At 36.5% G+C, this 19,746-nt stretch overlaps 1 protein-coding gene across 1 annotated transcript; it reads left to right on the top strand.

The window, feature by feature from the left end:
* Nucleotides 1-5,590: 5,590 nt before the first annotated feature.
* tmtops3b (teleost multiple tissue opsin 3b) lies at nucleotides 5,591-10,722 on the top strand (the record flags this gene model as incomplete). Its single annotated transcript, XM_079805232.1, has 4 exons — nucleotides 5,591-5,942; nucleotides 8,682-9,010; nucleotides 10,190-10,420; nucleotides 10,492-10,722. 4 exons carry the CDS (start codon nucleotides 5,591-5,593, stop codon nucleotides 10,720-10,722), a joined length of 1,143 nt encoding a protein of 380 aa, XP_079661358.1.
* Nucleotides 10,723-19,746: the final 9,024 nt, after the last annotated feature.

Below are 19,746 nucleotides of genomic sequence, written 5' to 3'. Positions count from 1 at the left end.
TCCTTTTGTATCTACTTTACACATTATACCCTTTTTAAACGAGACATTTGATTTTTATTAGAAAATTAGTAATGCTGAGCAATCGATGAATCGTGATTAATTAATTTTATTTAATCACGAAAGTTTGTGTTTACATAATATACATGTGTGTACTGTGTATAATTATTATGTATATACACCGATCAGGCATAACATTATGAATATTGTGTTGGTCTCCCTTTTGCTGCCAAACAGCCCTTACCCATCGAGGCATGGACTCCACAGACCCCTGAAGGTGTGCTGTGGTATCTGGCACCAAGATGTTAGCAGCAGATCCTTTAAGTCCTGTAAGTTGCTAGGTGTTGCCTCCATGGATCGGACTTGTTTGTTCAGCACATCCCACAGTTGCTCGATTGGATTGAGATCTGGGGAATTTGGAGGTCAAGTCAACACCTCAAACTCGATGTTGTGCTCCTCAAACCATTCCTGAACCATTTGTGCTTTGTGGCAGGGCGCATTATCCTGCAGAAAGAGGTCACAGGTACTAGGGAAAACCGTTCCATGAAAGGGTGTACATGGTCTGCAACAATGCTAAGGTAGGTGGTACGTGTCAAAGTAACATCCACATTTTGACACCTTTTTATCAGAACCAGCATTAACTTCATGAGCAATTTGAGCTCCAGTAGCTCGTCTGTTTGATCGGACCACACGGGCCAGCCTTCGCTCCCCACGTGCATCAATGAGCTTTGGCCGCCCATGACCCTGTCTCCGGTTCATCACTGTTCCTTCCTTGGAGCACTTTTGATAGATACTGACCACTGCAGACCGGGAACACCCCACAAGAGCTGCAGTTTTGGAGATGCTCTGACCCAGTCGTCTAGCCATCACAATTTGGCCCTTGTAAAACTCACTCAAATCCTTACACTTGCCCATTTTTCCTGCTTCTAACACATCAACTTTGAGGATGCCGTGAGGATACCCATCTTCACTTCGGTGTATAAATACACACACATGAAAGTATAAATGTAATAAAAAAAATTATATTTATGTATAAAATATTTATATATAAGATACATTATATAAATATATACAGTATACATGCAAATATTTTGTCAATATATACATGAAGGAAGGTGTACATAATAATTATACACAGTACACACACATATATTATGTAAACACAAACTTTTATTTTGGATGAGATTAATCACGATTAATCGATTGTCCAGCACTAAAAATTAGACTTTTTTATAGGCAATTTACTGATTTTCAAACTCAACGGCATTCTGTCTTTCCTGTTTAAAGCATTGCTTTGCAGTTTAAGGAGACATTTCTTTGAGAATAAAGACTCAAGGCCACCCACACATCTTTGTGAGCTCACGTGATCCTGTTTCACTGGGTTCTGAAGTGGGAGACAATGTCTGCTGAGCAACGCTGCCAAAGGCGGATTCATCTCCCACTCATTCATAAATATATGAACCCCCACACTACTGGTGTCCTCCTACATGCTTCCAGCTTCACCAGGAGAGGGCTGCAGTGTTCTCTGCTCTGCATTTATTCAGGGGATGTGGGGTATGAACATGCACATGAGGATGGCTTTTCACGCTCATTTACTCCCACATCTCATCAAAACTGCAATTACTGCTAATAACACCTTGGGAGACTCTAGGTAGAAGAGAGACATTCATTTGCCTGTCCACAAACCGTAAAGGGGCATAACAGAGCCACTAAATGCAACTTTTGCTAATTTACCAAATTAGGAGATCTTAGGACAACATATTAATAGCTTTAAACATACTAGCAAAAATACTAGCGACGCAACTTGTCACATGCCTTTCAAATATTATAAATAATTATGACATTTTAAATTGTAATAAATATAAGTTTAATATACTTTTTTATTTATAATTGTAATTATTTGTAATAATTTATTATAAATTTAGCAATTAAAATATTTGTTTGCCAAAGTAATGGTTTCATTTTTTTAAAGTTATTATTTAGATTTGTATAATTGTTCAAATTTTTATTTGTGTATAAAATCAGACTGTAAAATAGACTGTAAGAGGTTGTTTAAAGGTGCACTATGTAACATTTTTTTCAGTAAAATATCCAAAAAACACAAGGCCAGTGTTATATTTTGTTCAGTTGAGTACTTACAATATTCCAAATGTTCCAAACTATTTGTAAATCATGAGAAAATTGCTCTTTTACCCAAGGAACCGGGACATGTGAGGGAGTCGGCTGTCGATGGCGCCATATCTGCGTTCCCCTCGGTTTCTGGTTTTATTTTGAAGAAACGCTTTACTCTGACTGCTGTGTGAACAAGTGTCATAGCAGCCTCCGAGAGTAACGCACAGAATAACGTCATAACATAAGTTTCAACACACTCAGATGTATCTAATATGATAAACAGAGCTGCGTTACCTCATACTCATGGCCGGAAAAGTAGAAATGGCGCCGGCGACTGTGGCATAATAAAAGTCCCGCCGGCGACTATGCCATAATAAACGTCCCACTGCTCGCGAGGCTTGTGTTGAGCTCTTCTTATTAACAATCGCTCCTGCTTCTTCTTCATACTACAGTAACGTTAATAATCACATCCATGAACATGATTTCTGCCAGAGTCCTTTCCCGATTCTTTTCCATTCTTTTGTTATAAAAACTGAAGGCTTAACTCTCTTGGGTTCATTCAGTGATTTATAACCCCAACATTGAGGGGTTTTTTTTTTTTGTGTTTTTGTTTTTTTACAGTGTGTGCACTGTGTTCTAGTTTTGTGTGCTTTTCTCTTTCCCATCATTTTCTCACATCCCTAGAGTCTGTTAACGAATGTGAAAATGTAATTTGAGATGTTCTCAAAGCATTTACCCTAGTTCAATAAAGATTTAAATGAACAGGAAGCTCAGTTAATACATAACCCATTTTACCCATAATGGGATGTAAGTCCAAATTAAACAATTAAATTTGCAGGCCTGAACATAAATAGGAACAATGGAACTTAGCTAGATTTAGGTTTCATTTTGAGTGAACAATGTGAAATGCAATGCTCATCTCACAGCAAAAATGGGTACATTTTAGCGGACCAGATGGTGGAACTTTTCATTTCAGCATGCTCACTATTCGATTATTGATGTCTTGGCACATTTTAAGTCTCTCCCATCTGCCCTAATTCTCCTGCTGTCTTATGAAGTAAATAAATCAGGCTGATGCCTAACCAAGAGGACAACAGGGGCACATTAAATGTAAATCTGTCATGTGACATTCAACGCATTTGCGGAACAACCAAGAAAAACTGCAGACTTTTGTTGCAGTTTACTGAATTACAGACACTAAGGCATAGAAGAAGGAAATAACAACAGGAAGGGTGGCAAAACATTAGCATTTAATTTACTGTTATATATTTTAAAACTCTTTAATTCACCTATGAAACCATTTGTCCCAATGATATGTCTGAAACCTCTGTAGATGTGAGACATTCTCATATATCAGTCCTTATTAATAGTTCACTTTTTATATATATCAAAAGTCCCTCGGCCTATATACAGTAGGTCATGCATATGAGAATTGTGGCAAGCCAATGTTTTCCTTTATTCCTTTAAACTAGTTTATTTGTATATTAATAGTATTTATTTTTAAATAATTGGAAAATGCAGTTTCTTTTTCAGTTTCGCTAAATAAAACTAAATATATTCCTAAAGTTATAACTGGCTTACCAATCTATTCCAACTTAACTAGTATAGCCTACTGTATATAGGTTACTTAAACTAACTATATGTATTTATGACACTATAATACCATTTAGTAACATTTGTTATCTCACTAATTATTTGCCTTTTTATTTGCCTTTTTTTGATATATGACAGAATGGCTATGTTCAACTGCAAAAAAGGGTACAATGTACTGAATATGAAGGAATTTTCTTTCTTTTTTTTCCCTTTTTTTTGTGTATTTGAGCTTAATGTACTAAGACAGTGTTAAAAGACCAAACTCAGTAAACACCAATAATTTAGCAAATCACTAAACTTGCCTGTGTTTTATTAATAATGTATAAAGAATTTTGTCTTTTTTTATAACTGTTGGTCCATTAACCCCCATTAAAGGAGTAGTTAACTTTAAAGTGAAAATTACCCCATGATTTATGTGTATGAATTCAGATGAACACAACTGGAGTTCTATTAATAAATATCCTGAAGCTTCCAAGCTTTATAATGGCAATGTCGTGGTCCATTGAGTTTGAAGCTCAAAAAAAGTGCATCCAACCATCCATCCATCCATCATAAACTTACTCCACATGGCTCCAGGGGGTTAATAAAGGCTTTCTGAAGCGAAGCGATTGGGTTTTGTAAGAAAAATATCCATATTTAAAAAAATTAAAATATCTAGCTTCTACCAGACCGCCTTCAATATTCAACTTATGCAGAAAGTGTAACGCCTCTCGCAGTTCAAAATGCTTACACTATGTTCTAGGGATAAATCATGCTAGTTTAATTTTTTCATAAGTTGAATAAGGATGCTATACGGAAAGCGTTTTCTTGGTTTTCTGTGGGAGGAAACTAGCCTGACAAGCCAGACCCACATCAAGATGTTGGGTCTGGAAACTCACCATTGACAGGACTCCGAGGGGCGGGATAAAAAGTTGTCTTTCAAATTCCCTCTGCATGCAATTGGATGGCGCCATGACTGCCACAACCAACCAGAGCAAAGAAGAAGGTGAAGCCGAGCTAACGTTAGTTGATAGACTTTCGCCGTATCCAGGCGGCAAAACTTCGAACATATCTTCTTTTCTTAAGAATGACTTCAGTGCTGTTCTTTGTTCTTTTCTCAAATAAAAGCTTAACTCCAAGTCAACTCCGAGTCACGGCCAAAGCCGATTCAAAAGACCGCTGTTTGCCAGCTTCTGTGTTTACGAGTAGCACGCAGAACCTCCGCAACTCTGCCGTGACGTGCCGTCATTATGTTAAGCCTGCCCACCGACTCAACACACGCTGTGATTGGCCTGACCAGAGTTTGGTTTTTCCAGCTCTCAGGTCTACCGAGAGTTGCTAGACTACACTCGCGACAAAATACATTTTCTGCCGCTAGGGTGCGTCAAGATTTCTAGGCTAGGAGGAAACCGATTGACGTGTAATTAAACGAGTTTTGTTCATATTCTGGGCTCTTCTGCTTTTCTGTAGTATACTTTATTAGTATGGTGTGTACAGAATTTTGTCTTTTAATATCACTTTCTTAAAGTACATTAAGTCACGTTAAGCGTTTTAGAATGTTCCTATATTTTCCATTTTATTTTTACAGTGTAGAATTTCAACTATAAAAGGCCTGGACCGGCCTTTTAATAATAATAATAAAAAAACTATTGACATAAAAATATTTATTCGTTTTAAGAAATAAATGGCTTGCCACACTATGAGGATAAGCGCGCTTGAGTGGCATTTACGCTGATAGCTGATTAAAGACTGGCGTTTTGCTGAGGAGGGGGGCACTGGTGGGGGCGAAAATGACCGGGATCTGTGACTGTGGGTCTACAGGGTATTTAAAGAGTCTGTGAGTGCAAATAACTTTCTCATTCTTAAGCTTCTCGATTCCAGCATACAGGTGTGCTCTTTTCAGTCTACTATGGTTGTCTGCTATTTTATGTTCCTCAGAGAGTCCTCAGAGAACGGCAGCCATCTGGACACACCGACTCCAGATCAGCCCGGATTCAGCCGCACGGGATACACTGTAGTGGCAGTGTGTTTGGGAATAGTCTTTGTTTTCGGTTTCCTAAATAACTTTCTTGTTCTTTTGGTCTTCGCCCGCTTTCATGTCCTGAGGACTCCGATCAATTTAATACTGCTGAACATCTGTGTGAGCGACATGCTTGTTTGTATCTTTGGCACACCTTTAAGTTTCGCCGCGTCTGTGTACGGCCGGTGGCTGACGGGAGTTCACGGCTGCAGGTGGTATGGTTTTGCAAACGCACTGTTCGGTAAGCCTTAAGATTTAATAAACTAATATACTCTACTGATTACAACAACCACAAAAAATTGCAACGTATTAGGCTACTGCTTTTCGGTTCATTTCAATATAGGATGGCATGCGGTTCCGAGCCACTATTGTTTCATTATTCATTGTCAGATTGATTCATTACCAGATTAGACTGATGAAGTTTGCATCATTGATTGTTATTTGCATGTTTATTACTGTGAAGTTTTTTTTTAAAACAGTCTGTCTATTATATAAAGCCGTCTTGACTTGATTAGCCTATATGTTTTTAATTCACTAAAAAGAACCACTTCATTAGAGTCATTTGTTCGTGAATCACAATGCACTGATCACGAGGTATATATTTTTTGTAAACGTGTTCTGTTGTGTGATGTAGATTTGTATTAGGGGAGACCGGGGATGGTTGTAACATTTTCTGACCTTTCTGTCTATATCTTGGAGTATGTTTAAGCCAGTGTGTTCAAAATGTGATTTAAAACTAGTTACAAGTGTTTGCTATTAAATTACATAGCTATTATCTTTGCAACACAATAAAAAATGCATGGTTTATGTGAAATGTTACAATTCACCCCATAGTCTGGGGTGATATGTAACATAATGAAATAAGTATTATGACAAATTGATTTTTGAAAGCTTTTTATTCAACACTGACTTTTCAATATAACTAATGTGAGTGCCTCTGTGTCACTCTCATTCTCAGTGTGTTTGTCACTCTCAGTCATAGTAATTGACAATAATACATTGAACAATTGAGGAAGTTACTCTTGTTCCTCAGTGAAGACCCTCTTTGGTATACTCTTGGAAGTTCACCTGATCCCTTCTCTTCTAACATCTTCCAAGACCTAGGCATACTGAAAATCAAATAAAACATATATAAATTCAACAACATTTTCTTGGGGTAGATTATAACGTTTCATTGTTGTTACAACTAACCCAGAGACATGTAGCCTTGAACTAGCTCACCTTACAGCTAACAGCTAAAACATTAGCACTAACAACTTGCATGAAAAATATCTACACAGACACACAATAAACATAATTTAACTTTGACGAGTTTAACTACAAAGCAGAAATTCCCATAACAAAAATAAACAAAGTTAAAAAAGTTATTTTCTTACCTCGAAATTGTTTTTTCCACTCTAACATCTGCTGTGTCTGCCACAGGGCTCTACTTTATCACATGTGGAATAAGGACTAAACTGAGCATGTGTGAAGTGTAACTAGTTCCTGATTGGAGAAATTGGAAGTGTTACACCCGTGTTACAACCATCCCCGCATTTGTACATGGTTTAATAAAATTGCACACACAAAAAAAGAGAATATGGCAGAAACCATGGTTATCAAGGTAGGCCTACATTTCTGTAGGGAATGTTTTCTTCACTCCAAAAAATATGGTTCTTCAAAGGTTCTTTGAACGTAGTAACAGTTCTATTTAGAACTGTATCGTCCTGCTGAAATGCGTCTTTGTGTTAGAGTTTAGGGTTCTTTATTCTCGCCTTTTTGTTTTTCAAATCTGTAACTGTCAAAGCCACCTCATTACGGATTTTCTGGAGCTCAGCTATACAACTTAGTGTCAACACACCCTCTACAGGTAAATTATTTTTTTTCTTAATCTGTCTATACATTTTTACTTTAAAAATTGTAACTGGTTTGCTACCAATCATATGTCTTTTTCTCTTTAACGGAACATTAAGTGTGAGCAGCTCTGTTCTCATACTCATCTTCTCTTCTCCACAAAGTAAGTAACAGAGATATTGATTTATGATCCATATTGTTAGATTTTGTTTTATTATTATTACTTTATGCCTAAACATACCCAGACAAAAAACAAAAAAAACAAAACATTAAATCCCATGCCTTTATATCACTTTTTCCTTTTAACAGAGTAAAGGGCTCACACTGGTCATTTTTGCTAATTTTGGCCTTAATAAACATAATTGTTTTTACATCGTCAAATGTATAGACAAACTGTGACTCTAAACTCAATTGTGTATTTCAGATGCTATCACATAACCTCATCATCTGCAGAGAGAAACTGCCTCTCAGAATAAACACATGATAAAGGACGTTAAGACATAGAGGATTGTGTAGATATTTCACTGGGCCTTCATCTTCATTACATCTATATCATGTTCAATGTCAATTTTTATTTATTAATGTATTCAGCTAACAACTGTTGTTGGAGCATTGCCATTTTTGCTACAATTTGCCATGTCAATAAAAAATTAAAGTACCTAATTGACACAACATGCTGTTGTGCATTTTTTTTTTTTTTTATTGTTTTATGTCAAACCCAAATAGAGGCAACAAGATATAAGACCAAGCAGATAAAGGACTAAAAACAATATTAATAAATAATATATAAAATATTAATAATATGAAGATAGTAATATTAACGAGATATTAAAAGGTTATTTATAACAATATCAAATGATGGTTCTTTATGGAACCTTATAAAAAGGGTTCTGTTTAGCACTAAAGTGGGTCCTGCTATTGTTACAAGCCAAAGAACCCTAATTTGGTACTGTTTAGAACCATTTTTCTTAAGAGTGTAGATTCTAAAATGCAAGTTGGGTAAATTTGTAGTCTGATTTCTCTGAGAAATTCACCAACCTGTCAAATAGATATAAAATAAAAAATAGCAGTACGACAAAAATATTTTCGATTACAATAAAAATCATGTAGGCCTAATTGATTTTGTCTCTTTATCCAATATCAACAGGTATTGTTTCACTGGTATCCCTTGCTGTATTGTCATATGAGCGTTACAGCACCATCCTCTGCTGCTCAAAAGCGGATGTGTCTGACTATAGGAAGGCCTGGCTCTTCATCACAGGCTGCTGGCTGTACTCTCTCGCGTGGACAGTGCCACCACTCTTCGGCTGGAGCAGCTACGGTCCTGAGGGTCCCGGCACCACCTGTTCAGTCCAGTGGAACCATCACTCCCCGGAAACAAGTTCTTACGTCATCTGCCTCTTTGTCTTTTGCCTGCTCCTGCCTCTTCTTCTCATGGTCTACTGCTACGGGAAGATCCTCATTGCAATTCATGGGGTGAGGGAGGAGTGAAAGAGGAAAAGGTTGAAAGAGAGAGAGTGGGAGTGGAAGCAGTGATTTAGATAGACTCATCGATCTTTCTAGCCAAATGTTTGTTTGCCATAAATCATTTTTTATGCCACTGTCCAGAAGCAAAGTCCTTCTCAAAGGGTTAGTTCATCCACACAAAAAAAGTAATTTACTTACCCTCATGTCATTCCAAACCTTTACCATTCACAAGACTTTAAATGAAACCTGAGAGGTTTCTGTCCCTTCAATGAAAGTCTACGTAAACAAAACGTAAAATAAATCCATTTAAATGTAATGGCTTAATCCAAGTCTTGTGAAGAGATATGATTTCTTTATATGATGAACAGATTTAATTTAGGCTTTTATTCAAATATAAACACACAAACATACACTCTTAAAAAATGCTGGGGTTGGGTTGAAAATGGACATACCCAGCAATTGGGTTATTTTAACCAAGCGGTTGGGTTAACTGTTTGCTTAAAACAACCCAATTTCTGGGTTTGTTCTTTTTCAACCCAACTTGGGTTATTTATTAGAGTGTAGAGTGCATCACATATTGTAAACACAGAAGCTTGTGTGTGCTTGTAACGCGTGTATGTGTCTTATCATTGTTTAGAAATAAATAAAAGCCTAAATTAAATATGTTCATCATATAAAGTGATATATATCTTCACAACACTTGGATTAAACCACTTGATAGATTCATTTTAGGATGCCTTTATGACCTAAGTTTTGGGCAAAAATGACCTAAGACAGAAACCTCTCAGATTTTATTAAAAATATCTTATTTTTAATAAAATAAGAAGATTAACCAAAGGCTGATGGGTTTGGAATGACATGAGGGTTAGTAAATAATGTCAGAATTCTCATTTTTGGGTGCACTATCCCTTTAAATGGCTATGTTGAATTACATGCACAGCTGGATCAGATTTGAGCATTTTAGCATGTAAATGTGCAAATTCTTGTAGGCCTTAACAAAAGCTTGGCAAATCAAAACTAAAAATGTAAATAAATGCATAACGATTCATTCATCATTCATCAATGAAAATACAGTCAAACATTCTAGAGCATAGGCGCCATGTGCCGTTTTAAACCTGACACAAATGTAAGGCTTGATGGTGTTTTTCTTGAAAAGCAAACCACAAAGCGCATCTCCTCACCCCACAGGTTGCTAAGATCAATCAGACAGCTGCACAGAGGAGGGAAACGCACGTGCTGGTGATGGTGGTTTCCATGGTGTCCTGTTACCTGCTCTGTTGGATGCCGTACGGGGTCATGGCATTGCTTGGCACATTCAGCGTTGGCATTGTCAGCCCCACAGCCAGCATCGTGTCGTCCATACTAGCAAAAAGCAGCACTGTTTTGAATCCCATTGTCTACGTTCTGCTCAATAATCAGGTATGTGCTTCTTATAGGCATATTCGTTTCCTTATTCCTTGTCTTACTGTCAATTCTGAATTCATTGCCAGTTCTACAGGTGCTTTATAGCTTTAGTAAGATGCGGTCCAGAACCTCCAGCCCATCTCAGCCTTCACACAGAAGAAGGTGGTGCTCAACAGGACTGCATCCCAATGGGGTCATATGGTGCTACCTCTCCACCTGACAGCCCAGACAATTTTGGTACCCACGCTGTGACCCAAAGGGCTTCACTACAGAGAGGTAATAAGACTTCAGTTCTTGTGGTGCACTGTACTCCCTAAACGCCCTGGATATGAAAGTACTATCCATGCAAAACCATATATGAAGAGACAGGAACTCAATGTGTGTTTTATAAGAAAGATACTATATATAAGTATTTTGCAAGTTTTGTCTTTTTATATAGGTGCAATGTTGATATTGTTATTTAATTTGTTTAAATTTGCATGAAAGTATTGCCACCAGGTGTCAGTATTTGTTCAAACGTGAAACAATGTAACTTGGGCTTGGCAGCATCCAAAGGTCACGGTGTGCAAATGTCTCGGTCATACTATATCTGAATCTTCTTTGAGTATATTGTTTTTGTCAAGAGTCGGTTAACTGAATCCACCTATTTAATACAGTGATTACAGCTATAATCCAAGCAGTACCCATAATGTTGTTTTTCTTTCAGAATGCAATAGAGTATTTGAACTTTTATTACAAATTACTTTGATTATCTAATGGTGTAAATCTTTCATTTTATGTTTCATTGCTTTCAGGGATCACTTATCATCAACTTCTCATTGCTTTTATATGTATACAGTGCCCTCCACTAATATTGGGACCCTTGGTGAATATGAGCAAAGGCGGCTATGAAAATAAATCTGCATTGTTTATTCTTTTGATCTTTCATTCAAAAAATTTGAACAATTGAAAGTGGGGGGAAACTTTTTCTCCAATGCATGGCCACAATTATTGGCACCCCAGACATTCTTACGAGTAAAATATCTCTGAAGTATATTCCCATTCATATGTTTTTTAGCACACCAGGGTGACTAGGAGCATGACATTGTCCAGCCATGATTTCCTGCTCCACAGGAGTATAAATATGAGGAAACACAAAGGCCAAATTCCTTTAATCATTCATCACAATGAGTAAAACCAAAGAATATAGTTCTGATGTGCAGCTAAAGATTGTTGAGCTTCACAAAATAGAAAGTGACTGTAGGAAAATAGCATTGAAAGCATTGAAAATCCCCATTTCCACCATCAGGGCAATAATTAAGAAGCTCCAATCAACTAAAGATGTTAAGAATCTGCCTGGAAGAGGACATGTTGTCCTAATGCACAGAGGAGGAGCGTTTGAGTCGCCAAAGACTCCCCAAGGATCACAGCTGGAGAATTTCAGAAATTAGTTGATTAGTTGGGTTCAGAAAGCCAAAAACATTTATCAAACAGCACCTACTTCACCACAAGTTGTTTGGGAGGGATTCAAGAGAAATCCTCTTCACGCATCCAAAAATAAACTCCAGCAAATTCAGTTGTCAGACACGACTGGAACTTCAATCGTGACCTGGTTCTATGGTCTGATGAAACTAAAAAAAGAGCTTTTGGACAGCAAACCCACCAGATGGGCTTAATGCAAACAGGGATAAAAAAAAGTACCCCATGCCCACGGTTAAATACACTGCTGGATCTTTAATGTTGTGGGCCTATTTTTTGCTGGAGGTCCTGGACATCTTGTTCAGATACATGGTATCATGGATTCTAGCAAATGCCAACAGATAAAAAATCAAAACCTGACGCTTCTGCTAGAAATCTTGTAATGGGCCTTGGTTGGATCTTCCATCAGGACAATGATCCAAAACAAACTTCAAAATCAACACACAAATGTGTCACTGAGCACAAAATGAAGCTTCCCATCCCAGTTCCCTGACCTGAACCCTATAGAAAATGAACTGAAGAGAAGAACTGGGAATGTGAAGGATCTGGAGAGATTCTGTATGAAGGAATGGTCTCTGATTCTCCAAACTCACCAAGCATTATAGAAGAAGACTCTGAGCTGTTATCTTGGGAAAAGGATGTTGAAATAATTGGGTGCCAGTAATTCTGGCCAATGTGAACTAGAGAAACATTTATTTCATAATGTGATCACCCCCACTTTTAATTGTTTTACTTCAATGAAAGGTTATAATTGTATATTTTTTTTAATTTTTTTTTATGAAAGATCAAAAGGATAAACAATGCAGATTTATTTTCACGGCTGCCAATATTAGTGGAGAGCACTGTATCTGCCTCGTGAACTTAAAATGTTTCATCAACATTTACTTATAATTGTTAAGATTTTTTTTCTTATGTACCAAACCAGACAAAAATATTATTATTATTATTATTGAACAAAAGGTTAAATCAGTCGAGCTAATAAATCAGGTGTTCCAATCACATGCTCATCCTGCCCTATATATTTTGTGTAATGTGGCATGACCTAAAGAGATTTCAGAGAACCACAGAGGAAGAATTGTACAGGTTCATTAGTCTGGAAAAGGTTACAAGAGAACGTCTGACGACTCGGGGCTCCATCAGTCCCAACTGAAGCAGATTGATTACAAATAGAAGAAATTCAGCATCAGTGGTACCTTGGCTGTCCTTTAAAAGGTCAGTGTAAGGACATGTCAAAGGATTCTTTAAGTGACATTGTACCCTAGAGAGAGAAATCTATGCATCTGCAGGCATTAGAGTATTGTTCCCGTTGGATAGCACATTGCCAGGAAGTTTGTGATCTGAAACTTTAAAGAAAGCGGGTCATGCAATGTCTTTTCCTAAACAAAGGAATACATTTACCATCAGAGTGGATTCAAACAAAGGAAATTCCATATATTAAAATGGTCAGGTCAGAGTCCTGACCTCAATCTCATTGAAATGCTGTGGCTTGATTTCTATTCAAGGCCATTTGAGGCATCCCAAAAATATGCAAGATATCCCAAAATATTTATGAAAACAGCTTGTGCAGAGGAATGGACCAAAATACCTCCTGTGCAGGTCAGCTATAGGAAGAGTTTGACAGTGATTGGGGTCCCAGAGTGTACTAAATATAAGTAATATTCACATAAACAATGTTGTGGCACTGTAAAATACTGTTAAATGACAGAATTGAATTAATATTGAGTTAGATTGAAGCTAAGAACCTGCTGACAGAAATTGAGACTATTTCAAAAGGTTCAAACCTTTTTTAACTGCTCATCAGGATAGATGGTGCAGGTTCTATGATTAGCCTTGGCTGATTAAGTTCACAGGATGTATGTGAGGAAGGCTTTCATTAATAGTGCTCCTTGTTCTCATCACAGAATGACTGGCTCTGAAATTGGCTTGTACCTGACAGAGATAGAGCTGCATATCACACTCTCTAATGAGCCAGCAAACCAGTCGATGAGAAAAGATCTTCAGCTCTGACAATGGCAAGTTGATCTGAAAAACCCATCTGAGTTGAAATGTTTGGTATGCTACAGTTATGTTTAAGATCGATCGAAAATGTAATTAAATTAGTTATGCTATGTATAGTTTATCTAATCACAATTAATCATACTAGTTAAAGCCTTGCATTACATTATAGAGGGCAGATGAGTACATTATTATTATTATTAATGTAATATAATAGTAATTTTCATACATTACTTACAAATTGTAGTTGGTTACTGATTGCAAATTACATGACAAAAATTGTAGTTAGTAACGTAATCTATTACATTATACATTTAAAGTAATATAATCAGACTACTTTTTGATGACTTTTGACTGACCTCGTTTTTAACATTGATTTGAATAGGATAATATTGTACCATATTGATATAAAAATACAAAGAAAATCAAAAGTTTTTGTGAGTTTAGTGGAAAAAAAATAAAAACACATATGAACATATAAAACATATATAATTCTTTTTATATTTTATATGTGACCATAAATTGACACCAGATAACCGTTAACTTAATATTTTTATACTAATTATTTTTATATTATTGTTATTGACTTGATTTTATTATTGACCTAACTTATTAGCTTAAAATCTCAAGTGTACTTCAAGTAAATCTTTTAGGTCAAAGCGGTTCAGCTAGGAAAACATTTCTGACAAACGATCAAATGCTGTGTGGGTCTCAGTTTTCAGTGACAGTCACATGACTGGCTGCTCTGCGTGTGCAATTCCACAATTTATTGCCACTGTGAGAATCCACAAAGAACACTCAGAATAAAATATGAACATTGACGATATCAGACAAAGAATTGAACAAAACACTGGGCTAAATACATGGGTAGTGTAATCAAGGATAAAACGGAACAGGTGTGTGAACTGATTAACAACCAGGGAAACTAACTAAAGAACCAAGGCCACATCCACACAAAGCCAGAGCTTTCCCTATCCCTATTTTTTCATTTTGAAAAAATTTTGTCTCAAGAAATATCTGCATACACACGAAACCACTGAAGCCGACTCTATACGATGTAGTGTAATTGCCAGACCAGTATGTGGTGCTGTAATTCTGCCACAGAAATAGGGGAGCGCGGGGCACAACCTAACGCGGGGTTAGTTGTAACACGCATATTTTAACCCTTTCCACACAAGCCAAAATGAGGAAACTTTGTGTATTTACTAGTTGCCATATCTACATTATTTAGAGAAAAAATAGCGCCAAAATTATAAAATCTCTGGAAGATATTAACATTTATTTAACCATAGCAAAAGTAAATCTCTTACTTAAGTTTAGTTTTCTTCTCTATTTTTTGTGTTTATTTAAAATAAGACAAATCCGATATTATTGTAATCTTATATCTGTTATTTACAGAGGTGGTAAGTAATGAAGTAAAAATACTTTGTTACTTTACTTAAGTACTTTTTTCAGGGATCTGTACTTTACTTGAGTATGTTTTATTTGCATCTACTTTCACTCTTACTCCACTACAATATTAAAGACAAAGTTTACTTTTTACTCCAATACATTTCCCCATGCCCGCTCCAAGTATTTATTACACTTGCTTTCCAAACCAACAAAAAACGTGGGTGCAGGAGAGAATCAAGCTAGTAAGCTGTTCTCCCTACATGCTGTCAATCGGTCATGGATGATCCAGTCGGGGCTAGACTTGGAAAAGCTGACTAGGTTTGCCACACTAACGTTAGCGCAGTGTTTCCCAAACGTTTTTCTTTCGCACCACACTATGAAAGCATCGGTAACACTTTACAATACGTCTGCACTAATATGCATTAATTCATGCTTAACTAATGCACAGATAATCAAGAATTAATGTATGACTCATGAAGAACTAAATCATTTATTAATGATTACTGCATCAGCAACTAATTAACATTATATATGATTAATAGGTTAAGTAATACATGGATTTCTATTAATTAAATATTACAATGTACTAATTCCCTAACAACATATTATATTAACTAATAAATGTAAATTAATCTGTTAATTATCACAATGGGTCAAAGCCATGTATTTCAACTTCCAGTTGTCTGCTTTAATTAATCATTAGATAACGATTTGCAAAGGTTTCATTATGTCATGACTTCACTTGTTGAGGCACATCACTATTAACTAATTGTTAAGTAATATGTCATTGTGGTTGTAGCTTTTGAATTAATTTTAAATTAGTTAATAATATCTTGCACATCGTCTGTTTGATGCAGCTAATGTTATGGAGCATGTCTATTTTAAGTTCAACCCCTATACTGTGTTAAGGTGCTTCATTGTCTCTTATGATTGCAAATAACAAATTCTTAATTGCAGTATCTAATCTTATCATTTGTTCAATTAAAGCATTGCATATCACTCCCAAAACAATTTATCTGCTTAAGTATTGATATTTACAGGTAATTTGAATATTTACTTTTTACTTTCGGTACTTGAGTACGTTTTAATTTGGATACTTTTGTACTTTTACTCAAGTGATGTTTAAATGGAGGACTTTCTACTTTTACTGGAGTCATTTTTTATTTAGGTATATATACTTTTACTCGAGTATAACTTTTGAGTACTTTTACCACCCCTGGTTATTTAACATTTGAGATGGTTCTTTAATGCTGATCTAACCAGCAAAAGACACAAGCCGCAATTTAAATCCCAGTTGCGCAGATGGGGTGTGTTGTAACACTTCGTTACAATTAGAAATATGCCATTATATTCTATACTTTTATTAATTATTTTGAGAAACCATGAGAAAAGGGTGAATAATGACTGAGAGTTAATGTTCAGATATTATTAATTATTATTATCTTTTGAACTATGCTGTATAGCTGTATTAAGCGATGTGTTTGTAGTCAAACTCAAAAATGCTTATATTTTTAATGATTCAAAAATGCCATTATTTTATTTAAAAAATGTAACAATTGTATTTTGTTGACAAAATATTTTAGTTTGTCTTGTATATTTTTTTTGATTATATCAGAGAACATTTTAAGCTGTTATTTGGTCATGTTACATTGTGCCCCACCACATGTTACAATGTACCCCACCTATGGGGCATCTTGTCACATTTCACTTCCATTCTTTCGGGGTAAATCAAGAAAAAAGTATACACTGTAAACTGAAACGAAACCACATAATTGTACTAGACGTGTGCAATTAATGTGAAAAAAAAGAAAGAAATACTCTGAACCCCAAGTGGATTTACACAAACTGAGAAAGTCAAAAAGCGTTAGGTTGTGCCCTGCTCTCCCCTACACTAAAAACAGTGAAGAAGAGTTGTTGTTCGACGGGATACAGCAACGGTCGGAAGTGAGGCAAAATCTCACAATTAAATAACAATAAATACATTTGCTACTTACTAGATTGTGTTTTATTAACGCCCATACTTACCCCAACCATAAACCTACCCTTTCAATAATGCAAATACAGTAATTAAATGATTCAATATTGATGTGCGCATGCCCAGTGGTCGTAACTGTATCCCTTCTAGGCTGAATCCGAAATCCCCCCTATACCCTCAAATAGGGCATTATTTGAGGGGACAGCCATTTGTCAGGGTGTCCAAAACCATAGTGGACGTTATTGAGTGCACTCATTCCATCCCACATTGCACCGCAATAACGAGTGTACAGTCGATGTACACTCAACGGCTGTCCGACTTCACTCACTCGTTTTCATTCACTCCTTCAAGTGAACTGTATTAGTGGACTAACGTAGGGAATAGTGAATGAGGGTTTAGGGGATGATTTCGGATTCAGCCCTAGTCTTTACCGTGCGGCACGTGGTGTGATGACATCATCGTTTCACAAAATATACGGATTGGCTGTAAACACGAAAACGCTAGGATGTCGTTTTCAGATTTATCTATTCTGGGACCTGGTTTAAAAAAATATCGGTTTCAGGCACCTAAAACGGCGGATCCGTCTGGACGAAAAGCTGATACGATACAAAATGTTTACGTATACAGCTAAACGCTTCTCCGTGTGGACAGGGCCTAAGGCAGGCACAACAGTAACAGAACACAGTGAAAACAAAACTAAAACGGACTACACATTACAAACATAATCATTTAATCAATAAAAAAGTAACTGTAATCTGATTACCCGTATTCTAAAAAGTAACCTAACTAGAAGTACTTCTTTTTTGGAATCTGATTACATAATCCAAATTACATGTAATCAGTTACTACCCAGCACTAATATTTATATATATAAGCTGGATTTTGAAAAATATAAGCATTTCCAAAAGAGGTGGTCCTAGGTTTTCCCCTAACATCAACTTTCAATACATCATAAAGCAATCAGTGTATTTGCCATAGTTAAATCCATAATGTCGGTGATTTGTGCATTATATCAAATCATATCCTCTGTAGTCACCTCTGGACTTCATTATCCCGTCACAAATCTCATGGGCCTCATTGTCGTTAATTATACAGGGCAAGGCAAAGGTTCACATGCATGATTACCGACAGACATTAATTCGCCCTGTCATGTCAGATAATCTATGGCAGTATATTTCAATCTCAGCACAGTGGTAAACACAGCTTCGGCCGAAAAATGATGCATGGATCTCTTATAATTACAAACCGCAATCCTGTGGTTTAATGAATAGGAAGCTCCTGTCTATATTTCTTTAAAAGGAGTTGGCTTTTGCATTCTCCCCTTTGTATTCATGTTCTGCTTTCCATTTGGTCTCATGTTCACTCTGTTCCCATTTCATTAGAATGACATCATGAAATGAAATGGCATCATCAAGCTGTCATTTTTGCTCTAGAGATCAGTCTTATCCTTGAACTCAAACTGGTTACTGATCGATCAGGTGAAAGGAGTGCCAAAGCCGAGTGCATACGCACATCAGCGCTCAAACCGTGAGCCGAGCGCAGAGTCTGAAAAATCTATAAATCACTGTCAGTCTTATGGATGTGTCCTTGGTTACCCAGTATGACTGGGATTCTATTTATGGAAGATATGGTGATGATATTATACAAACCTATGCAGTAAAAATGTTGCATGTGTGAATTATGCGTGCATAGGTGTTTGGTTTGTGTTGATTGTCGGTTCCAACATGTTACAAACTGAATCTCACTATTTCAAACAATAATCTCATTATTTTAAACAAATTTGAGATTGTGATTCATTTTGACCGAAAGCGTTTATAGCCTTTCATAAGTGGGCAACCCTTCATACATCTTTTTTCGATACTGTTTTGGATATATGGATATACATTTTCTTTACCTACAGTACAGAATGTGTTGCTCGTTCATATGCTGCATGCGCAATAAAGAGCAGCTTTATCGTGTTGCATGACATGATTGCTAAAATATTATCATGGAAAGTCATTATCACGTTGGTATACTATAATCTCCATTGTCAGACACGCATTTATCAGTAGGCCAAGTATTTATAGGGCACAGCAGTATTTCACTGGGGCTCATGCATAACACAATTTTAGTGTTGTATGCCACTAAAAACCAGATGTGCCACTAAACAAAGCAGCACATGCCAATGGCTTCTGTGCATAAGATGCCATGCCACTTAATGTTATTACTGCTACTGAAAAATGTTTATGCGATGCCCCTGATTTTGAATGACTCATTAAGAAGAACCAGTTCATAAGAGTCATTTGTTTACAAATCAGACAGCACGGCTCATGCTGTGTTCGGTGTTAGAATACTAGAAGTACTCACATACTCTTCTTGTGTTTACTGGTGCGAGGGCAAGACAGCAAGTCACTCACATCAGATCACTGCAAAAGTAATCAACACCCATCCAACGGTCCAACCAATTCCCAATGGACAAGTCCCTCCCTACATTTTTTCCTCATTCGTTAAGCAGCTTCACTCTGACATACATAACAATAAG

Source organism: Gobio gobio, assembly GCF_949357685.1.
Source record: "Gobio gobio genome assembly, chromosome: 22".
In the NCBI taxonomy this organism is placed as follows: Eukaryota; Metazoa; Chordata; class Actinopteri; order Cypriniformes; family Gobionidae; genus Gobio; species Gobio gobio.
This window is presented reverse-complemented; position numbering and strand designations above follow the sequence as displayed.